Source organism: Garra rufa, chromosome 13 (genome assembly GCF_049309525.1).
Source record: "Garra rufa chromosome 13, GarRuf1.0, whole genome shotgun sequence".
Classification (NCBI taxonomy): Eukaryota; Metazoa; Chordata; class Actinopteri; order Cypriniformes; family Cyprinidae; genus Garra; species Garra rufa.
In genome coordinates, this window is record NC_133373.1 from 5,835,990 (window position 1) to 5,861,059 (window position 25,070).

At 35.0% G+C, this 25,070-nt stretch overlaps 2 protein-coding genes across 3 annotated transcripts in view; one reads left to right on the plus strand and one right to left on the minus strand.

Moving 5' to 3' along the window:
- LOC141348388 (disheveled-associated activator of morphogenesis 1-like) overlaps window positions 1–9,293 on the plus strand; it is a 106,434-nt gene extending 97,141 nt beyond the window's left edge. For both annotated transcript variants that reach the window (XM_073852699.1, XM_073852700.1), the window contains 4 exons: window positions 2,744–2,804; window positions 2,880–3,011; window positions 6,248–6,418; window positions 8,030–9,293. In XM_073852699.1, coding sequence (XP_073708800.1) covers window positions 2,744–2,804; window positions 2,880–3,011; window positions 6,248–6,418; window positions 8,030–8,242 — 577 coding nt within the window. In that variant the 3' untranslated portion in view covers window positions 8,243–9,293. The remainder of the gene's footprint in view (window positions 1–2,743; window positions 2,805–2,879; window positions 3,012–6,247; window positions 6,419–8,029) is intronic.
- Window positions 9,294–10,315: 1,022 nt separating this feature from the next.
- On the minus strand, window positions 10,316–15,114 carry l3hypdh (trans-L-3-hydroxyproline dehydratase). Its single transcript, XM_073852701.1, has 6 exons — window positions 15,006–15,114; window positions 12,746–13,234; window positions 12,412–12,581; window positions 10,936–11,058; window positions 10,681–10,818; window positions 10,316–10,607 (listed from the first exon to the last, which is right to left on the minus strand). The coding sequence occupies exons 2-6, from the start codon at window positions 13,224–13,226 to the stop codon at window positions 10,482–10,484; spliced, it is 1,038 nt and encodes a 345-aa protein (XP_073708802.1). The 5' UTR covers window positions 13,227–13,234; window positions 15,006–15,114; the 3' UTR covers window positions 10,316–10,481.
- Between the last annotated feature and the right edge of the window lie 9,956 nt (window positions 15,115–25,070).

Consider the following 25,070-nt stretch of genomic DNA (forward strand, 5'->3'; position numbering starts at 1 on the left):
AAATATGACATTTAATAAAAAAAAAAAAAACTGTAAATCACTTTAACAAGTCATATATCACCTTTTAATAGGATAGCAATTTTTTTGATTAGTAGTGCTCCTAAATTTTTGAAGTTAAGTTTTTAAGAAAAGTAAGCGTAGAGCCCTGAGAGAGAGTGAATAGAGCTCCACTCGATGACGTCTCGATATCTGCCTGCTGCTGTGAAGTGCCTGCCAGCAATTTTGAGCCAAATTGTGAGTGATATGCTTGTGACACTCTCACCCTTTGGAAAATAGTTTCTAATTTTGAGTCATTGCCTTAAAGGGACTATCCAAAAGTACAGTAGAACGGCCACTAAACTGCTTTTTAGTCGTGCCAGCGAATCTAATGTAATCATGCTCGGTCCACAAGTGAAGTCACAAGACAAATTTTGCCTGTGATCTCATTTGAGGGGGTAGGAAGAATGAGATAAAGGATTCTCTTTGTTTGACTATACAGTAAGTCTAAGTCAGTGTCATTTATTCAGCAAATACAAATGTTGCAGGGTCACAAGGTACGGTCGAGTGGCCAATCGGCAAACGCAAACAGGTTTTTCCACGTCTCTGTGCACTTTGACAGAGTTTGACTTTGGTTCAGTCCGTTACAATGGCCTATTTGTGTGGAGAGAGGAATAAAAGCTGCACAGATTGAAGACAAGCGGCTATCGGTCCTACTGAGGTCATTTTTGCAGCTAAGAATAGCTGAGCTCTAAACCGAGCCGTTCGCACACATTATATGTGGTATCTGACTAATGGAGTCTCTTTAGTGCTATCACAGGGGTTAAAGTTCAAATAAATGCCTGTTATATCTCTGCTTCTTATCAGTGTGACCTGTTTAGATAAAAGGCTAAAAATGGTCAGCCAACTCTTTTTGTTACATGACTGTATATTTAAAAAGTTCCCAGTATGTACAGCTGAGAGTTTGAGAGATGTACAGTAAATATGAAAAATATTTCAATATTTAAAAATTAATTCATACCAATATGTGACCCTGGACCACAAAACCAGTCATAAGTGTGTCGACTTTGTCAAAATTGAGATTCTTACGTCATCTGAAAGCTGAGTAAATAACCTTTCCATTGATAAATTGTTTGTTAAAATAGTACAATGTTTGTCTGAGATGTAACTATTTGAAAACCTGGAATCTGAGGGTGCAAAAAAAATCTAAATATTGAGAAAATCGCTGTAAAAGTTGTCAAAATGAAGTTCTTAGCAATGTATATGTGACCCTGGACCACAAAACCAGTCATAAGGTTAAATTTTACAAAACTGAGATGTATACATCATATGGAAGCTCAATAAATAAGCGTTCTATTGATACATGGTTTGTTAGGATAGGACAATATTTGGCCGAGATACAACTATTTGAAAATCTGGAATCTGAGGGTGCAAAAATATCAAAATCCTGAGAAAATCACCTTTAAAGTTGTCCGAATTAAGTTCTTAACAATGCATATTACTAATCAAAAATTACATTTTGATATATTTATAGTAGGAATTTTACAAGAAATCTTCATGGAACATGATCTTTACTTAATTTCCTAATGATTTTTGACATAAAAGAAAAATCAATAATTTTGACCCATACAATGTATTTTTGGCTATTGCTACAAATATACCCCAGCGACTTAAGACTGGTTTTGTGGTCCAGGGTCACATATTACTAATCAAAAATCAAGTTTTTATATATTTATGGTAGAAAATGTACAAAATATCTTCATGGAACATGATCTTTACTTAATATGCTAATGATTTTTGGCATAAAAGAAAAATTGATAATTTTGACCCATACAATGTATTTTTGGCTATTGCTACAAATATACCTGTGCTACTTAAGACTGGTTTTGTGGTCCAGGGTCTGGACCACAAAGTAGCATGTGTATATTAGTAGCAATAGCCAAAAATACATTGTATGGTTCAAAATGACCAATTTTTCTTTTATGCCAAAATCATTATGATATGAAGTAAAGATCATATTTTGTAAATGTATCAAAACCTAAATTTTGATTAGTAATATCCATTGCTAAGAACTTTATTTGCACCCTCATATTCCAAATTTTCAAATAGTTTGCCAAATATTGTCCTAACGAACCATACATTAATGGAAAGCAAATTTATTCAGTTTTCAGATGAAGTAAAAATCTCAATGTATATATCTATACAAATATATTTATACAAATTACATTAATAAATACTGTAACAAATGTACTGCTCAATGTTAGTTAATTTATTTCATTTAATACATATATAATATAATATATATAATTATTGCTTTGCCTCCTGCAAGCTTTCTCTTATATTTTAACTATTAAATACAAATACTAATTCAATAGATAACTTTAAAAAATGGTTTCACATTATTCAGATATTTTTATTATTGAAATTATTTTACTGAAAATATGAAAAATGTGCAGAAAAATAAGACATTAGTATGGAATTATGCATGTAGATTTTTTCCCACTTATTTTTTTTTTAATATTATTTAAAATGAACTCGCTCATACTCTTAATTGATTCATCTTGCTGCTTGATGTGGAAAAATTAACCCCTAATTTTAAACTATACTTTTTAATATAATATTTCTGCGTCCCTATGCTATAGATTACATAGGAGACTGACAAAAGTACAAAGTAAAGGTGTACACATACACCTGATAAACTCTTCTCTAAAAAATGTATTCTTGTTTCCATGAAATGACTGGGATCTCTATGATTGTGTCTTTCCAGCATGACCGAGCTGGAGAAGGAGATCAATAATCTTCGCAGCGGCTTAAAGAGCGTAGAGAGCGTAAGTGCTACATAATGACTCTATACTCTCAAGCTTAAAAGCAAATCATCTACACAGTTTCTGTCTTTAATGCAGGAGTTAGAGTTCCAGAAGAAGCGTCCTCAGGAGTACGGGGATAAGTTTGTGTCTGTAGTCAGTCAGTTCATCACAGTGGCCAGTTTCAGCTTCTCAGATGTTGAGGACTCCCTCAGTGAGGCCAAAGAACTGGTGAGTGTGGTTCGTGTGTGTCCGACTACATTTGTGTGTTTGAGTGTGTATCTTTAAGATGCACATCCTGGTGCTCAGCCTTTCCTTCAAAGGCCAGCTGGAGAAACAGACTGCGGTTACCCTCGATGCCCTGCTGCGTGCAGGAGCTGACCTTCAACCCCTCGCTGTGAACGCTTCCTATGTGGTGACCCTGGCACTTTCACTAGCCCCATAGGGCTCAATGAGTGAAACGGGACATACAACTTTTGTCCTTTTTGCTTTTGAGAGATCCATCTGCGCAGAGCGAGTTACACGGTTGTTGACATGCTACACAATATCTTGACTAAATAAAATATCCAGGTTTTCTTTCTAGAAAAAGGTGCAAAATGGACAAAAATGTCCATGTCCAAAAACTGTCATAAAAATTATTTTTTCCCACTTTCACTGATGTTGATTTTTAACCAGCATCTGTTCTATCCATAGATACAAAACATTCATTAATTTTCAGAATCGTAACCCTTTAAATGCTGGTTTGTTTGCATAATGCCACAGGTGTTTTTTGAAAAATAGTGAAAAAATGAAAAATAGTAGTAATTTCCATATACTAAATGCTAAGCAGATTTTTTTTCTTTGCTTATTAGATCATTTGGTGTGTCAGTGAAGATTCATTTTGAGGCATTTATATTTTTATGTAGTGTTAGTTTTTTTTAAATGTATATGCCAAATTTGAAAAAAAAAAAAAAAAAAAAAAAAAAAAAGCACAATCTAGTAAAAATGTAAAATTGGAAGCCTTGACGATAGAATGGATGCCTATTAGCAAATATTGCATCATTTTACAGTCAAATGGCCCTGGGTTGAAAAATTGCGGTTATAATGGGTTTCAATGTGGACATTTTTGTCCTTAAGGTCCTTAGTGTGAGTATTTTTTGTACAGAGGGTAAAATGTAGTTTTTTCTGAGGGAAATAAGGGTGAAATATTAAAATTTTAATAAAAATAAACACCTGAGCCAAAATGTATGCAGTTGGCATTAACACAACAAAAAACAAAACTGAAATGGGCAAAAATGTCCATAAGGTCGCACAAGGGTTAAAAGGTAAAATGCAGCATACTGATGATATTGGGCTTTTATGGCAGGATTGTGATTGTTTCAGATGTTAAAATCTGAAATGATGTATCTCCAACCTAACCTAGGCTTCCTGTCTGACGTCTGAGACAGATAAGAAGAGATATAAAAGCAGGGCAAAGGAGAAATAAAAATATGCCCCTTGGCTCAGGCACAAACAGGCCCACGGCGGAGCTGTTCCATATGGCAATGATAAAGGCACATCAAAGGCATTGTGGGAAGACTAGGCCTCCTCCCCTGCGGTGAGACGGTACGAGGCAGCAGCAGTGCCATGGCAAGACTCCAGTCCCCTGTGTTTAGGCTGTAATCAGTCGCTGGAGAAATCTGGGTTAACAAGACCACTTTATGCTTGGCTACCGGTGACCGGATAACTAGCAGTGCGTCACACACTTCATTTACCAGAAGTTCATTAGACCATCAGGGTCTGTTATGCTACTATCTGCCCATTTCACAGCAATTTGTTTTTCCTCTCGCTTTGCACTTTCGTCACCAAAAAAATGTTTTCTGTGATAAACTGAAAATGTATACTGAATAAAAAAATTCCTGATAATTTACTCACTCCCATGTCATCCAAGATATGCATGCCTTTCTTTCTTCAGAAAAGAAATTAAGATTTTTGAGGAAAACATTACAGGATTTTTCAGGATATAGCAGAGTTCCTACTCATCATTTTAAAATTTTAAAAACCTCTCAGTAGATTTTCAGACCATATTTAACATAAATGCTTGATAAAGCATTATTTTCAGCTTTATATTTGGTATATACTACAGTCATCTGTAAATATATATTTTTTTATTTTCTCATTGATTTTCTCAAAGTGAAAACATACAAAGTCCCTAAAATAAAAAGAAATAAAAATACAAACTATTCCGATGCGCATGCATTTTTTTTTTCATGCTTGTGCATTACAATTTCTAGTTTTATATGACCTATTTCCTTTGTGCATCACTGCCATCTTACTATGAATAATCAAAATCATGGATGCTCATAAATTAACAGAGATCTACTCAGAATTTGGCTTTTCTTATTGCATTACCTCAAAGATCAAAGAATAATGTCGTAAAGTCTGTTTATTTTTTTATTTTGCAAAGGTCCTTGAAGCTATGTAATATGGTGCTAAGGATATTTTGAGAAGAAACCCAAAATGCTTATAATCTGCATTTTGCATAATCAAATATTTGACTATCTTTAAAGAGAATCACTAAACAGCTGCTATGAAATCTCAATTATGTACAATAAATCTTAATTTTCTACTATAAAAAACTAAATGGGGGCAAAAGTCTGGAAACACAAATATTTTTCCATACTCTGCTTTCTTTTTTACATACTTTTCCAAACAAAGTAGGAACCCTCATATAGTGGACATCAGTGTTGACCGGCGGGTTGAAGGTCCAAATTGCAGTTTCATTGCAGCTTAAAGGGGCTCTACACAATCCCAAAATAATAATAATAATAATAATTTCTATGCTTTTTAACTACAAATGCTCATCTTGCACTAGATCGACTTCATGCATTACATAGTCACGTCAAAAAGGTCACCTAGTGTTTACAAAGTGAACGTGCAAAGAAAGTCAAATGCTCTTTACAAAAAAAGGTAAAAAACAATGTTGGATGATTTTGAAGTTGGAGGAGAAAATGAAATGTTTTTCGTCCTACCCTACCTTTTTGAGTACACAGATGAAGAACTAACTATGTGTGACCTTTCCAATGTGATTACATAATGCATAGACATGCATTTGTGGTTTAAAGTACATAATTTTTTTTTTTTTTTTGCTAAATAAGATCCTTATTTCTCGGCTGGGATTGTGTAGAGCCCTTTAAAGCTGCATTGAAACAATTTTAGATCTTCAACCCGTTGATCCCCATTTAAGTCCACTATATAAAGAAAAATCCTGGAATGTTTTCCTCAAAAACCTTCATTTCTTTTCGACTGAAGAAAGAAAGACATAATCATCTTGGATGACGTGGGGGTGAGTAAATTATCAGGACAGTTTTATTCTGGAAGTGCACTAATCCTCTCAGTGTTTTGTCAGGGTTTTCTTGAGGTATTCATGCTCACGTCATTACTCTAAAAGTACAGAGAGCAGGAAATGGCTTTCATATGACCAGATACTTCTGGCTTCTGTTCTCCAGTTCTTAAAAACGGTCAAGCACTTCGGTGAAGATGCTGATAAGATGCAGCCCGATGAGTTCTTTGGGATATTCGACCAGTTCTTGCAGTCCTTTGCAGAGGCCCGTCAAGAGAACGAGAACTTGCGCCGACGCAAAGAGGAGGAGGAGCGCAGGGCACGAATGGAGGCTCAGGTCTGTAGACTTTTTTGGAAATTGATCTCTGTGTGACTTATTTATCAGTAACTATTTGTTACAAATGTTTTTGAAAGAAGTCTCTTATGCTTAAGACATCAGCATATGTGACCCTGGACCACAAAACCAGTCTTAAGTCGCTGGGGTATATTTGTAGCAATGGCCAAAAATACATTGTATGGGTCAAAATTATTGATTTTTCTTTTATGCCAAAAATCATTAGGAAATTAAGTAAAGATCATGTTCCATGAAGATTTTTTGTGAAATTCCTTCTATTAATATATAAAAATGTAATTTTTGATTAGTAATATGCATTGTTAAGAACTTAATTTGGACAACTTTAAAGGTGATTTTCTCAGTATTTAGATTTTTTTGCACCCTCAGATTCCAGATTTTCAAATAGATGTATCTCGGCCAAATATTGTCCTACCCTAACAAACCATATATCCATATATCAATGGAAAGCTTATTTATTGAACATCTCAGTTTTGTAAAATTTAACCTTATGACTGGTTTTGTGGTCCAGGGTCACATATTAGAATGATTTCTGAAGGATCATGTGACACCGAGGGCTACAGTAATGATTGATGAAAATTCAGTTTTATTTTAAATTGTAATAATATTGCTGTTTTTACTGTATTTTGATCAAATAAATGCAGCCTTGGTGAACATACACTACGAAGCAAATGTTTTTGGACAGTAAGATTTTAAATGTTTTTTTTTTAAATAAGTCTCTTCTGCTCACCAAGGCTGCATTTATTTGATCCAAAATACAACAAAAGCTGTAATATTGTGAAATATTTGTACTATTTAAAATAACTGCTTTCTATTTGAATATATTTTCAAATGTAATTTATTCCTGTGATCAAACATAAATCTTCAGCATCAATACTCCAGTCTTTAGTGTCACATAATGACAGCTGTTCAGGAAACATTTATTATTATTTTTATTATCATCATTAATATTTAAAACAGTTGAGTACTTTTTTTTCCCAGAATTCTTCGAATAGAAACATCCAAAGATCAGAATTTTGTAACCTTATACACTGTACCATTCTAAAGCTTGGAGTCCATATTTATTTAATTATTTATTTTTGGAAATAAATGATAGACGGTAATACTTTTATTTAGCAAGGGTACTTAAAATTGATGAAAAAGGATGATAAAGCCATTTATAATATTACAAAAGATTTCTATTTCAGATAAATGCTATTCTTCTGAACTTTCTATTCATCAAAGAAACCTGAAAAAAAAAAAAAAAAGATGATTTCTGAAGGATCATGTGACTGGAATAATGATGCTAAAAATTCAGCTCTGAAAATCACAGGATTAATTTAATTTTAAAATACATTCAAATAGAAAACAGTTATTTTAAATAGTAAAAATATTTCAAAATATTGTTTTTGCTGTACTTTAGATCAAATAAATGCAGGTTTGGTGAGCAGACGAGACTTCTGTAAAAAGCATTAAAATCGTACTTTTCAAAAACTTTTGACTGGTAGTGTAACTTCTCTTATGCATAAGAGAATAACGTAAGAGGTCCATAACTCATCTCTTCATTCTTGGCCCATTCTCTGCCAAATCTGACATCATCTTTTTGTCATCTTTCAGCTCAAGGAGCAGAGGGAGAAAGAAAGGAAGGCTCGAAAAGCCAAAGAGAACGGAGAGGACGACGGGGGCGAGTTTGACGACCTGGTGTCCGCTCTGCGTTCTGGAGAGGTTTTCGATAAAGATCTGTCGAAGATGAAGCGCAATCGCAAACGCATCAACAGCCAGACGTCAGACACCGGCAGGGAGCGTCCAATTACCAAGCTTAACTTCTGAACGACCACTGAGACGCATTTCATTACAACCAAACAACCTCCATGCGGTGGCCAATGTCTGGAGGACACTCATTAGCTCCTCTCCTCAGATTTAAAACATGATCCCGGGTAGCAGAGGAAAGCATGTTTACCCAAAGATGGTCAGCTTATCATGCGTCACGTGACTGTAATGGGAAACCTGTCTGAATGCAGAGAAAAAAGACTCTCGGATATTAAGAATACGGCTGCCAAATGAACCTAATTTAATGATTTATTTTCATCAAGAGTGCTGGAGCACCAAGATGGCATCAGAGATTGAGAAATCTTGTCAACCCCCCATTTTTCCTACTGTAATCAAACAAATCGCCAAAAGTGACACTGAGTCTTGGCATGCTAAAGCGTCACTCGTCTAAACTACTCGATTTCTTGCTTCTCTGACTGATTCAAAGTTGGACTGGATGTTATTTAAAGCTTTCCTGACAAGTGTCTGTACATAAGTCACACCTGTACACCTTTTAGAAAAGCATTTGCCCTTTTGACTAAAGGTGATTTTTTTTTTTTTTTTAAATAATGCATATAGAGTGTTTTTAAGGAAGATTACTGACATCAATAACCAGGGCTGTGGGTTGCTTATTCAGAAAGAAGACTGCATTGTGATAACCGGTACAGGATGACTGGGAATGATTTTTTAAGATGTGTTTTTAGGGGCTTCTGGTGCCCATGTTGTCTTAAACACTGTGGACGGTCATTGTACAGACTCTATGCAGTTTCTGATGTCAAGTGTTGGTCTTTCTGTTTGAGGACCTTTCATGTGAAATGTAGTCATATTTAAAATGATCTATAAGTAACTGGATCAAGGCAATACTTTTCTTCCCTTACGTTCTTCCTTAATGTTTGGCATCTCTCCTGGTTTTTTTTTGTTTGTTTTTTAATCAGCAGCCTAGTTGTATGGTGTAACAAAGTTTCCTTTTTCAGTGTAAGATACCTCCATTGGACTTTTATAATTTAAAGACAACACAGCCTTCCATCGTAAGATGAATCATAAGAGAATAAATGGAAGAATCTGAATAGTACCATCTGTTATGCTGTCATTTGAAGACTCCTCTGATTGTTAGTGAACGGCAATACAAAAAAGTTAAGAAACTGGGGATTTCTAATAATCATAAATGAAACCTGCACAAGAACACAACCTCTAGTAAATCACATAAGCAGATGAATCGCATTTTAATACAATGTTTCAGTCATGTAATCTCGGATCAGGCAAAAATGCCAAATGTTGTATTAAAATATGATTTAATACATATGATAAAATATGGTCAGATGATGTCCCCTGGTGGGCATTATCAGCAAGTCAAGTCAAGATTTGTATTTTATTTTGAAAAGTCTCTTCTGCTCACAGCCAAAACAGAAATATTTAGACTATTTAAAATAAGTGTTTTCTGTTTGAATGGATTTTACTATGTAATTTATTCCTGTGATCAAAGCTGAATTTTAGCATCATTACTCCAGTCACATGATCCTTCAGAAATCATTCTAATATTGTGATTTGCTGCTCAAAAAACATTTCATCTTCGATGAATAGAAAGTTAAGAACAGTATTTTCTGAAATAGAAATCTTTTGTTACATTATAAATGTCTTTATCATCACTTTTGATCAATTTAAAGCATCCTTGCTAAATAAAAGTATTAATTTCTATTATGTTACAGAAGCTTTTTATTTCAGATGAATGCTGATCTTTGGATCTTTCTATTCATCAAAGAATCCTGAAAAAAATGTCTTCAACTGTTTTAAATATTGATAATAATAATAAATATTTCTTGAGCAGCAAATCAGCATATTATAATGATTTCTGAAGGATCATGTGACACTGGAGTTATGTTGCTTTGATCACAGGAATAAAGTACATTTCAAAATATTTTTAAATAGTAAAAACAATTCAAATTTTTACTGTTTTTGCTATTATTTAAATCAGAAGTTATGATGTGGTATTTTTAGTCTTTTTCAAAATTAGTTAATTTATACCCTTTCATTATTCTAAAAAGTTTAGGACAATTCAGAAAATGATCAGTACAGAAAATCAGATGTTACAAGGTATAACAGTCACAGAAAATGTTTATTCAACGTCTAAACAACTGATGTAGGTACTTTACAAAGAACCTACGTCAGAAGACAGTCATGTTCTCTAGCTCAGAAAGCATGTCTTACACTGTACCTGCGATCAGAAGCTGAAATTTCATTTGTAACCTTCAAGTCCGCTGAGTCAGCGCAGAAGAAAGCCTTCACTCAGAGGGTCGTCGGTTTCTTGGGTGAAGCTGGCCACGCCGCTGTAGTGAGCATGACCTGCGACCTCCACTACTACAGCCCTGAAGTCCCCACACATGGTCTCCTTCCACAACAGACCAGCTACAATTACTCAAGACTCTTAAAACTTTTAAATGGTATATATTTTCTACTGGTACCTCTATTGCTTTTCCTGTAAACACTGATCCTGTTGCTCCGCTCTTGAAGCTTCTGGTCTGATTAAGTCCGATCAGGCCTTTATGGTACTGAAGAGCTATACGAGCAGTGACGCCCGACCCTGTAGGGCTTCTGTCCACCTGACAAACCATACAACAAACCTGTCACACAGACTGAAAAGCAAAAGACCAGACTAGGGGGTGAACAGTCCTAAAGTCCAGAACTTCCTATGGATTCATGTAATCAACTGATTTTACCTGTGCATCAGCAAACACACACACATTGGCTGTGGGCTCTTCAGAAAAAGCATCTTTGCCATCAGTAAGGATTGTGCCATAGAGAAAAGCCAGATCCTCACTGACTGGATGGTGCAGCTTTACCTAAAGTCATTAAAATAATTAGTCCAGTCAATTATCAGGCAAATTAATGATTGATAAAACACAGTGTTTCTTTCACTTGGCAAAAAATCTTAAAATATCAAAAATCAAATGTGACCCTGGACCACAAAACCAGTCTTAAGTCGCTGGGGTATATTTGTAGCAATAGCCAAAAATACATTGCATGGGTCAAAATTTTAGATTTTTCTTTTATGCCAAAAATCATTAAGAAATTAAGTAAAGTTCATGTTCCATGAAGATTTTTTGTAAAATTCCTACTGTAAACATATCAAAATGTAATTTTTGATTTGTAATATGCATTGTTAAGAACCTAATTTGGACAACTTTAAAGGTGATTTTCTCAGTCTTTTAGATTTTTTTGCATCCTCAGATTTCTGATTTCAAATAGATGTATCTCAGTCAAATAACCTATCCTAACCTAATCCTAACAAACCATACATCAATAGAAAGCTTATTTATTGAGCTTTCATATGATGTATAAATCTCAGTTTTGTCAAATTTAACCTTATGACTGGTTTTGTGGTCCAGGGTCACAAATAAGGTCCTATTGGAGACTGACATCTGAAACACTGAATATATGTGACCCTGGACCACAAAACCAGTTTTAAGCAGCACAGGTATATTTATAGAAATGGCCAAAAATGCACTGTGGGTCAAAACCTATGCAATATTTATATCTATATTTATTTCTATCTACATGTAAGAAGTATCTGAACTTATAATTAAATAATTCTAAAATTATTATTTGTAATTTTAATTTAAATCAGAACATCTGTGATGTTTTAGTGATATTTTGTCTTTTAAAATATGTAATTATTCCAGTCAATTACACAAATTATCAGACAAATTACAGATTAATAAAACACAATGTTGAATAAAGTACATTTATGTTTCTTTGACTTACCAAAAAATCATAACATCTCAATAATCAAACGAGAGTCAAATAAGGTCCTATTAGAAACTGAAACCTTAAAATAAATCACAAATGATTTTATTCAGATTTTATGATTAATAAAATATATTTTTAAATATTTTATTCATACTGTAAAGGAATCTTAGCACTAAGGTTTTTAGCATTAAGGATTTTCTTGGGCTATTTGAGGTAGTTTTAGTCATTGTTATATGCGTTTGACATGGTTTTTTTTTGTAATTAGCTTTATTATTATTTCATTTTAGTTTGACTAATTTTAGTATTTCAACTTAAATTTGCAATTAGTTGCTGACGCATTTCTAGTTTTTAAGTTTTTCATTTAATATTTCTCTTTTATTTCAGTTTATTTTAACCAACAAAACCTGATTTTCCAGCTAGTTTTACTTAACAAAACAAACAGTTACCTGGGATTTGACAGCATCACTCACAGCAGTGGCTGCATCCACCAAATCTCTGGTTTTGGACTTACTGACATCCAATCCAAACTTCTCAGCACTCACAAAAGCATAAAGAGCTCCACCATAACTGATGTCCACAGTGAAGGACCCATATCCTGGTACAGAGACACTCACATCTAGAAAAGCAAAGAATGAAACTGTTCTTTCAATTTAAATATTATACAAACATAAAAAACAAGCATGGCAAATGATAATTAAAAACAGTTAAAAAATTTTTTTAATATATTAAAACATTCCAAAGTGACCATAATCAAACCTGCAACCGTCACATATTGCTCACCTGTAGCAAAAGCAAAGGCCGGCACACTGTGGAATCTGACAGCTCCGGTTTTCCCATTGGAATACTGTGTAAAGGCTTTCACTAAGCCGCAGGGGCAGTGTATGTTTATCTGCGTCTCTGGTGAAGTGGGCGATTTAATCAAGCCGTAATCCACCGCAAATCGCCCGAGAGCAATAACAGCGTGGCCACACATGGTGCTATACCCTTCGTTGTGCATGAACAAGACGCCGAGATCAGCCTCTGCTAACTCACTTCTGACCAGCAGGGCTCCGTACATATCGTAGTGACCACGGGGCTCGAACATTAAGAGCTTGCGAAGATGATCGAGATGCTCTGTCACGTAGCGTCGTTTGGCAAGGATGGTGTCCCCCTTTACCTCCGGATACCCGCTCAGGATAATGCGAAGCGGCTCTCCACCTGTGTGCATGTCCACTACTGATAACACAGAGCCGGAGTGAGGGGGGAGCTTGGGGAACTCCATAGATCAATCTGTAGTTAAAAAAACAAAACAAAACAAAAAAAAAACATACAGTTGAAGTCAAAAGTTTACATACACCTTGCAGAATGCACAAAATGTTAATTATTTTACTAAAATAAGAGGGATCATACAAAATGCATGTTATTTTTTATTAAGTACTGACTTGAATAAGATATTTCACATAATAGATGTTTACATATTCAGAATAGTTGAATTTAAAAAAAAAATAAATACCCTGTGTTGTTACCTGAAGGATCCACAGCTGTGTTTTTTGCTTAGTGATGGTTGTTCATGAGTCCCTTGTTTGTCCAGAACAGTTAAAAATACTAAAAATACCTAAAAATCCTTCATGTCACACAAATTCTTGGGTTTTCCAGCATTTTGTGTATTTGAACCCTTCCCAACAATGACTGTGTGATTTTGAGATTCATCTTTTCACACTGAGGGACTCGAATGCTCACTGATGCTCCAGAAGGAAAAACCATGCCGGGGGTGAAAACTTTTAAACAGAATGAAGATTTTGCCTAAATATCAATTTTTATTTAGTACTGCCCTTCAGAAGCTACAGAAGATACTTACATGTTTCCTAGAAGACTTATTGCATTGTTTTTCCCTCTAAAGGATCAGTGAGCTGAAAAAATCAAAGAATTTGTGGGACCTGAAGGATCTTCCTGAAGAACAGCAAGCAGTTTAACTGTTCAGGACAAACAAGAGACTCATAAACAACTATTACTACAAAAAAAAAAAAAAAAAAGTATGTAAACTTTTGAACAGGGTCACTTTTATAAATCCAACTATTATTTTCTCTTGGAGACTATATGTAAACATACTTGAAATATCTTATTTAGGTCAGTACTAAATAAAAATGGCATGCTTTTTGGTAAAATAATTAACATTTTGCAGATTCTGAAAGGTGTATGTAAACGTTTGACTTCAACTCTATTTGAAATAGTCCACAAACTACTGTAAGTATAAGATAAAATGTGGCACAACAGGGCTGAAGACATTGTTTCTAATCCACTTTGATTTAACATGCAATGATTTTTAACATACAGCAGATTTAAGCTAATGACCATGACAGATAAAAATCTGTTTGGGGTGAACAATCCTTTCAGACTTTCGCTTTTTTTCACTTTCGTCTTTTTTAACGACTATTAGACTGGTTAGAATTATTCTTGACCTAAATAAATAAATAAATAAATATGACATACGTCTGCACAAATAATAAACAATGATTTCTCTTAAACCTTTTCTCTTAAATTATTACTTTTCTCTTACCTAAGTAATAATAATTTAGAGGTGATTACAAAAACAGCTAAAAATACTTAAACTATGAGTTAAATAAGATTTAATGACTTCTCAACTAAATTAAACAGCTAAACTATGTCAAACTGTTTAATGTTATTCAAGTAATAATCACTTTATTTACTAAAACTGAATCATATTGTCATCAAATTATGACTGACAAAAGTGATCAAATGGAAATGTTTTATTTGGCGAACTTCTGACACTCAACTTGTCTGCGTAACATGTTATTGAGCTTTAGTAGTGTAGCAACAAGGGACTCTCCATACATCAATAGTGTATTAAAAATGAACATATTTAGATCTTCATACAATTTGGCACCATAAAAAGCGCATTTTTCCTTATAAGAGCCTATTTAGCCCCTTACCCGAAGCGTTAAGGCTAATGAACAAATGCTGTAACAGCTGACAGGAATCTGTCTAGTGCTAGTTTTACTAAAATAAATAGAGAAATTAATAAAGAAAAAAAAAATCTTACCGTCAGAATAATACACTGTTGATTCAAGTAAAAAAGGAAAACCTTAAATTTTAATAAAAGCGGCTGTTCACTGACTGTTTACAACCTCCAAATTCCTGTTGGAAAGTTGTACAGTGGCTCATTATTGCCTCTCTGTGGCCTGGATGTGAACAACACTGCACTAAACTTACCTGTCAAGTTTGAGATTTTGGCCTTTTTGGCTTTTCATAACTAGTGGAAAGAAAACATCCAAAATACACCATTAAGTGTTTCTTTTATGGCATTTTATCTATTTTTGTCAATAGAATTCAATAACAATCCATATTTTTAAAGGCTGTTTTCTCAAAATGAGTTTTTTTTCTCCTACACTGAGCCATAAATCTCCACTTCAGTAGCAGTTACACACACCAAACTTCGCATTTTTATTCCAGTCTATATCTTGAAGGTTTTTAGAGAGGGATTTGTTCATTTAAAAATTGCTTTATTTTATACATTTTATTCCCTAAAAATAGTTTTCTGTCTGTTCTAAGCTTATTCTGAATTGTGACAAAATGAGACACCCAAAATTCCTTCTGTAAAAACATTTGACTTTAATATGTCTAAAAATGTAAACAAGAATTTTAAAACTGACTTCATCCAGTGTTTAGATTTTTGTAAACTAGAAATGTATGCAAATTAGCTCATATTTATCATAATGGTTCGTTTGCATATATAGACCAAACATTTTAGAAAACTTGTAATACAATTTTTTTTTTTTTTGCAATTATCAATGTAATTAATCAACTGGGTAAATAAGGAGAAAACTATTCTTTTTTTTTTTTTTACCTTATTCACCTATCTCGCCTTAAACAGTAATGTAATCGTTACCGATCCGAAGGAACACGACAGACATCAGTTTTGTTAAATTTTGAAAAATGTTTTGTTTTGATGCTGCGTTCAGTCCATGTTTTAAAATAGCGTAATTCCGAGATAAAAACACATAACATTGTACTATTTATTATATCTATGTTTCAAAAATTAACTCTCAGAACATTCGATATAATAATAATAAAATAAAATAAAATGAAAACAATAAAAACAAAATTATATTTACACGCTGTAATGAGTTCAGGAGTTTGGCGTTAAAGTGAGGGCTTCGGCGTTGACATTGTTGCCATAGAAACAGTAGAATGTCACGCGTTGTCAAGAGGCATTGTGACGTCACGAATGGAATGTTCGCTTGAGTGCACAGAAACGCGCGAATCTCTGAGGCTCATTCTGTAGCTTGTAGTCGCAGAGCAAAGTGCGGGTTATAGCAATACTACAGTATCGGTACGAGTCAGTTTAGTACAACGGTATTTTCAGTTAAAGTTATAACAGTTTAAGAGTATTTTGGTTAGGTACAACTGTGTGTAAATGGGTCTATTAAGGAGGGCACTGGCCCGTCTAAGAAATTTCTTAGACGGGTCGCCTGTGCAAGAACCCCAACCCCATCCTGATCTGGATAATAAGACACCTGTTGGGGCTTGTGAAAATGGTGCAGATGGTGGTGGTAGTGAGACGAGGAGAGAAAAGAAAACGAAAAAGAGGAAGAGATTTTGGAGATGGCGCTTAAGAAAGAAAAAGCACCGTGTTGCTGAGGCTGAAACAGGGACATACAGGAGTCAAGGTAAAATCACATGCCCATCTTATGAATTTTTCTTAAACAGTTTTGTATATATGTGGTCATGGACCACAACACTATGTCAGTTTTAATTTGAAATAAGCTTTACATTGATGTATGATTTGTTAGGATAGGATACGGTTTGGCTAAGATAAAAACAACTACAATAACAGACACATCTGAAAAAATAATATGAAAATAATGGATGATACAGTTTTGTTAAAATTGAAGGAGTAGGGTAATTTGAGCCTTCTATGATTCCAAAGTATTATTTTACTGTAATTCTACATTATTTTTAAAATAGTATACACCATACATGAATCTGATTTTGTTCTTTGTTGTTGAAAACTGGCCATTGAAGTATTGGTGAAATTGTATTTCCCTGCAAAATTTGTGAGTTGTTGAGTACTATTACTATCTGTAAGGTTAGTTGCTGTGTGATTTTATTTTTTTAAATAGTTAAATTTTTGTGCTGATTTTTTAAAAATACTTTCTAAAACGCCTTCAGAGCTGTGAATTGTGTCTTTCAATAAGATTTTAAAGAAGTCATCCATCCAATCTGTTATCCAAACCTTTATGACGTTATTAGGGTTGTTAGGAAATGGATCTTAAGTAGTAATTTTTATTGAATGTCTCTGTATAGCATGAGGTGAAAATGTTCAAGCGCAATCAGTAGCACAGTTTAATTCCAACAACTCACCCTCTCCCTAGGCTCAATTTACCCCTCAATGGGTGTAAGTTGTGCCAAGGGACCATTTTCTTTTAAGCCATATTTTGTAAGCAGTTTATTTTAGACCCAAAATGTTTATACCCAGGGATGCACGATGCCTTGAAATTTATGTATATTGAAGTTGGACCCATTACAGTTATGTGCTCGCTTTAAACACGACATAAGTAAAAACTGGCTCAACTCACCCTGCTCTCTTCTAAAAAGTGCCCCTAAATGAAGAAACTCTTCGATATGGGTTTTATAATATATGTTTTTTTTTTTTTTGCTTTTCAGATGTTAGGGAAGTCGTCCCAGGTGCTGAGTATCAGCCTGACCAAGAAGTCTTCCAATCTGCGGTCCTCGACACACCAGTGCGTTTGTCTGTAGATGACAGCGCCGACTCTCCAGTGCGTCTGTCTGTAGATGACGCCGCCGACTCTCCAGTGCGTCTATCTGTAGATGACGCCGCCGACTCTCCAGTGCGTTTGTCTGTAGATGACGCCGCTGACTCTCCAGTGCGTTTGTCTGTAGATGACAGCGCCGACTCTCCAGTGCGTCTGTCTGTAGATGACGCCGCAGACTCTCCAGTGCGTCTGTCTGTAGATGACAGCGCCGACTCTCCAGTGCGTCTGTCTGTAGATGACGCCGCCGACTCTCCAGTGCGTCTGTCTGTAGATGACGCCGCCGACTCTCCAGTGCGTTTGTCTGTAGATGACGCCGCCGACTCTCCAGTGCGTCTGTCTGTAGATGACGCCGCTGACTCTCCAGTGCGTCTGTCTGTAGATGACGACGCTGACTCTCCAGTGCGTTTGTCTGTAGATGACGCCGCCGACTCTCCAGTGCGTCTGTCTGTAGATGACGCCGCCGACTCTCCAGTGCGTCTGTCTGTAGATGACGCCGCCGACTCTCCAGTGCGTTTGTCTGTAGATGACAGCGCCGACTCTCCAGTGCGTCTGTCTGTAGATGACGCCGCTGACTCTCCAGTGCGTCTGTCTGTAGATGACGACGCTGACTCTCCAGTGCGTTTGTCTGTAGATGACGACGCTGAGTATCCAGCGCTTTTGCCTGCAGATGATGCTGCTGTGTCTCCAGTGCGTTTGTCTGCAGATGATGCTGCTGTGTCTCCAGTGCGTTTGTCTGCAGATGATGCTGCTGTGTCTCCAGTGCGTTTGTCTGTAGATGACGACGCTGAGTATCCAGCGCTTTTGCCTGCAGATGATGCTGCTGTGTCTCCAGTGCGTTTGTCTGCAGATGATGCTGCTAAGACTTCAGTGTGTTTGGCAGCAGATGTCACCAATGAGTCTCCAATGCGTTTGCATACAAATGATGACGCTGAGTCTCTGGTGCATTTGCCTGCAGATGTAACCACTGAGTGTTCAGTGCGTTTGCCTGCAAATGACAACGCTTTGTCTGCAGATGACAGCTTTCACTTTGCAGTGAACTCCACAGCACACAATGTCATTGTCAGTGCAGTGGGTCCCATTGCAGATGAGGGCATTGCCTCTGCAGTGAGTCTCAGAGAATATCAGGACGTTAATTCTGCTGTGAGACCCAAAGCAGAGAGGGACATTGCCTGTGCACTGCGTCCCAAGGACGAGAGGGAAGTTGCCTCTGCAGTGCATCCTGAAGACGAGAGGGACGTTGCCTTTGTGGTGCGTCCCAAAGACGAGAGGGACGTTGCCTTTGTGGTGCGTCCCAAAGACGAAAGGGACGTTGCCTCTGTGGTGCGTCCCAAAGACGAGAGGGACGTTGCCTTTGTGGTGCGTCCCAAAGACGAAAGGGACGTTGCCTCTGTGGTGCGTCCCAAAGACGAGAGGGACGTTGCCTTTGTGGTGCGTCCCAAAGACGAAAGGGACGCTGCCTCTGCGGTGCATCCCAAAGACGAGAGGGACGTTGACGCTGCCGTGTGTCCCAAAGCCATAAGGGACATTGCATCAGCCGTGCGTCACAAAGTCGTGAGGGAAATTGCTTTAGCGGTGCGTCCTAAAGAAAAAAAGTGGTTTGCCTTTAAAGGTCGCCCCAAGAAAGATAGGGCAGGGCACTCCAAAGAAGAAAAAAGCATTGCTACTAAAGGGCGTCACAAAGAATACCAGGCGGGGCGTCCCAAAGGAGATGCCATCTTTGAGCTGGACAAGGGTAAGTTTACTGCCTTAAACCAAATCACCACTTAGCTTTGTTGTAGTTCATTTAAATAATCCTCCAGTTAATTTTAATTATAAACTGAATAAAAATGAAATGTCATTGTCACTTTCATTGATATTCTTTTAACAGATCAAATTTCTTTGCGGTACAAATTTGGTGGCAAGCTGGGTGAAGGAGGTTTTGGCTCGGTGCGAAAAGGAATTCGCATTAAGGATGGTCTAAAGGTATGATTTTTTACTTACTGTAAGCCTTTTTAATGTATCTTATGTTCACTAGTTAGAGAAGTCAATCTTTTTAAACAGTCAGTATAAACAAAACATGCTTTACTAGGTTTTAATTTACTGCTTGTTGATTTACTTGTCTTCAGGATTCATAAGTGGATTGAAATCTCCTCTGTCCATTGCTAATTGTTTATTCTTTGTTTACTTAATCAGGTGGCGGTGAAATATGTCTCAAAGACGAAAAATACAACATATATCACCACTGTAAGTATGCTTCTCCCTCTGCATTTTTTTGTCATTCACTGTTTACCCATCTGATATTGATGTTAATCATATACAACAGTGTGGCAAAAGACCTCAATCTAATGATCATATTTTCACTTTTCTAGGCTTTTCATCCCAAACCTCTTCCCTTAGAGATTGCGTTGACAGTCATCGTCAATAGGGCACCCAACTGTCCGCAGATCATCGAATTGTTGGACTGGCAGGATGAACCAGACTGTTACCTCTTAGTCTTAGAGCGTCCCGTGCCTAGCATGGATTTAGGAAAATTTCTCCAATGCAGCGGAGGTGCGATCAACGAGCAGATCACACAGTCCATTATGTGGCAAGTCATTTATGCAGCAAACTTATGCTGTAATCGTGGCGTTTTCCATCGCGACATCAAGCTGCAAAACGTGCTCGTGAACCCAACGACATTGGAGATCAAATTAATCGACTTCGGCTGTGGTGCCCTCATAAGGGATTCAGGCTACACTGCCCTCACTGGTAAGTATGATGCATCGCTTTGCTATCAAATTGATAAGCTGACTTAGACACATCCTGTATATAAGTGTATCCTTTAACATATGTGTGTTGTAAACGTCTAACATTATTTCTTTCCCCCAGGCACCAAACCGTACATTGCTCCAGAAGTTTTTGACAGAGGCACATACCATGCAAAGCCCGCGACAGTGTATTCCCTTGGGGTGCTCCTGTTCGCAATGCTGCATGGGCGTTTTCCAACAGACAAGGACTTGTACTGCTTGGGTAACAACCAGTCGGCATTTACTGTGTCAAAAGGTGAGATTTTCAGCAAAGAAGGAATAATTATATAGCATGTATAATGTTGTGTATAAAGTTAAAGATAGCATGTTAGTTAAGTTAATAATCTAATTTCTCTCATCTTTTTTCCACAGAATGCATCAATTTTTTGTGGAAGTGTCTGCAGCGTCATCCAGAATGCAGGATTTCCCTGGAGCAGATGCTTTACCATGACTGGTTTGTATTGGGTTTTCCTAATCGCCTGCCAGTTCACTGGAATGCATCTAAACAGCAATTACGTCCTTGATGAGAAGTAGGTTTATACTGTGAGTGTTGTGTCCGAAAGCTGACATGAGTGGCCCTTGTGTGCCTGACAAAACTCCATTTTTAGGGTTGTTTAAATATTGTAAACATTTGTAATACTTAAATAGTGCTTAAATACTGCTGATCAGTAATATCGCCAGTAATGACGAAAACATACATTACTGGCGATATTACTGATCAGCAGTATTTAAGTATTATATTGTATATTTTTAAAGTAGTTTTATACTTTCTATATTTGAAAAAAAATCTATGGCCATGGACACACTGTAACTAAATTCGGTTGTCAGTTCAGCTTTTACTCTTTAATCGCGTTCTGTACACACATAATTTGTAATGATACATAATTGACACATAGTGACAGCCGCATTAGACAACCGCATTAAGTTCAAGTACTTTATTGTCTTAGTGTAACACAACAAAGTTTCTTGTGTCAATCCCAAGGTGCAATTAATACAACAGTATGTGGAACAGTCCACATACAAAATTCTTTTTTTACTCAAAATATAAAAAATGCCAAATAAAGTGGCATTTTGAAAAATCCTAAAAAATACAGTTAGTGACAACCGCATTCACAGAAATTCTATGCAGTGTGTACAGAACTGAACTGAACAACTAGTTGTTAATTTCATATTTAAATGCGCTTCAGAAATGTGCCTTTGTCTGTATGTGAGATGCAAGAAAATAACTGAAAAAAAAAACACTGCAGTAAAGTGTCAGTGTTGCCAAATCTTAATAAGAAAAAACAACAACAACAAACAAGGCCAATTGCAAAAAAAGTAAAACTCCCAAATGCGTTGTTTTATAACACAAAAAAAATTATATATCTTGTATCTGCCACAGACCACTTTATTAACTCTGTAAAGTGGCTAGCTTAATGATCTAGGACCAAACTACTTGCATAAAAGCTTTTGAACATGGCAACACTGCAAGACAGTGCTCTCTAAAGCAGCCTTCCGAGTATAAAAAAACAGCACGTCTATAAGCGATAGTTTAGTTAAAATTGCCTTACAAAAATAGGCTTTTTACCATAAAATGGCAGAAATCAAATGGCTAAATTCTTATTCACTCCTGCAAAATGTTTTCGAAAAATTTTCATTTCGGTGCATCCCTAATATTGTATTTATACTGACAGTTATATTGTATATTTTTTAGTTTTATACTTTTTATATTTAAAAAAATGATATCATCCCTTCACTTTGGCCTTATTACAGGCTCAGGGGTGTTAAAATTGTGTATATTATATATACACTGTAAATAGCTTTTTACTTTTAATATTTAAAATATTTAATATACATCCCTTCACTTTAGCCTCATTACTGGCTCGGGGTGTTCAATTTTGTATATTATATATACATAGCTTTTTATTTTTAATATTTAAAATATTTAATATACATCCCTTCACTTTGGCCTCATTACTGGCTCAGGGGTGTTCAATTTTGTATATTATATATACACTTTAAATAGTTTTTACTTTTAATATTTAAAATATTTAATATACATCCCTTCACTTTGGCCTCATTACTGGCTCAGGGGTGTTCAATTTTGTATATTATATATACACTGTAAATAGTTTTTTACTTTTAATATTTAAAATATTTAATATACATCCCTTCACTTTGGCCTCATTACTGGCTCGGGGTGTTCAATTTTGTATATTATATATACATAGCTTTTTATTTTTAATATTTAAAATATTTAATATACATCCCTTCACTTTAGCCTCATTACTGGCTCGGGGTGTTCAATTTTGTATATTATATATACATAGCTTTTTATTTTTAATATTTAAAATATTTAATATACATCCCTTCACTTTGGCCTCATTACTGGCTCAGGGGTGTTCAATTTTGTATATTATATATACACTGTAAATAGTTTTTATTTTTAATATTTAAAATATTTAATATACATCCCTTCACTTTGGCCTCATTACTGGCTCAGGGGTGTTCAATTTTGTATATTATATATACACTGTAAATAGTTTTTTACTTTTAATATTTAAAATATTTAATATACATCCCTTCACTTTGGCCTCATTACTGGCTCAGGGGTGTTCAATTTTGTATATTATATATACACTGTAAATAGTTTTTTACTTTTAATATTTAAAATATTTAATATACATCCCTTCACTTTGGCCTCATTACTGGCTCGGGGTGTTCAATTTTGTATATTATATATACATAGCTTTTTATTTTTAATATTTAAAATATTTAATATACATCCCTTCACTTTGGCCTCATTACTGGCTCAGGGGTGTTCAATTTTGTATATTATATATACACTGTAAATAGTTTTTATTTTTAATATTTAAAATATTTAATATACATCCCTTCACTTTGGCCTCATTACTGGCTCAGGGGTGTTCAATTTTGTATATTATATATACACTGTAAATAGTTTTTTACTTTTAATATTTAAAATATTTAATATACATCCCTTCACTTTGGCCTCATTACTGGCTCAGGGGTGTTCAATTTTGTATATTATATATACACTGTAAATAGTTTTTATTTTTAATATTTAAAATATTTAATATACATCCCTTCACTTTGGCCTCATTACTGGCTCAGGGGTGTTCAATTTTGTATATTATATATACACTGTAAATAGTTTTTTACTTTTAATATTTAAAATATTTAATATACATCCCTTCACTTTGGCCTCATTACTGGCTCAGGGGTGTTCAATTTTGTATATTATATATACACTGTAAATAGTTTTTATTTTTAATATTTAAAATATTTAATATACATCCCTTCACTTTGGCCTCATTACTGGCTCAGGGGTGTTCAATTTTTGTATATTATATATACACTGTAAATAGTTTTTTATATTTAAAATGAAAAAAAAAAAAACATCCCTAAGGTTTTTTTTGAATATTATATATACTATAATTTTGTATATTATATACTAAAATATATATATATATATATATATATATAAATATAAAATATATTTAAAAAATTATATATTATTATATATACTGAAAAAATATAAAATATATAAAAAATATATTTTTTTTACTTTTAATGTTGCAATTTTTGTATATTATATATACACTGTAAATAATTTTTTATATTTAAATGAAAAAAAAAAAACATCCCTCAGGGGGGTTTTGTATATTATATATAATATAATTTCATATATTAAATATACTAAAAAAATGTCTTTAGTTTTAAAATGAAAAAAAAAAAAAATATATATATATATATATATACATCCCTCAGGTTTTTTTGTATATTATAATTTTGTATTTTATGTATACTGAAAAAAAAAAGTTTTTTACTCCCTCGGGGGGTTATGTATATTATATATATACTATAATTTTGTATATTGTATATAATGATAGTTTTTTTACTCTTAATTTAATTTGTAGAATATTTAAAATACATCCCTCCACTTAGGCCTCATTACAGGCTCAGGGGTGTTGCAAATTTGTATATTATATATACACTGTAAATAGGTTTTTACTTTTAAAATGAAAAAAAAAAAATGTATATATCCCTCAGGGGTTTTTGTATATTATATGTACTGAAATTGTTTTTGTTTACTTTTAATGTTTAGAATATTTATTTTTATATTTTTATTATTTAAAATGTTTATTATCTCATCCCTCTGGGCGGCACGGTGGCTCAGTGTGTAGCACTGTTGCCTCACAGCAAGAAGGTCCCTGGTTCTTGTCCCAGCTGAGCCAGGATGCCTTTCTGTGTGGAGTTTGCGTGTTCTCCCCGTGTCTGCGTGGGTTTCCTCCGGGTGCTCCGGTTTCCCCCACGATCCAAAGACATGCAGTATTAGACAGTCTAAATTGGCCCTAGTGTATGAGTGAGTGAATGACTGAGTGAGTGTGTCTGGGGTTGCAAATTGGCTGTGATAAAATTGGCTCTTGCTCCCCTGATAAAAGAGAGACCCCACCCTATAAAAACACCTTTCTTGCTATTAAAACAACAATCTGAACTCCTTAGTCGCGACGAGAGAGAATGTTAGATCAACATCCAACACACAGTCCCTTTTTCAGCTCGAAA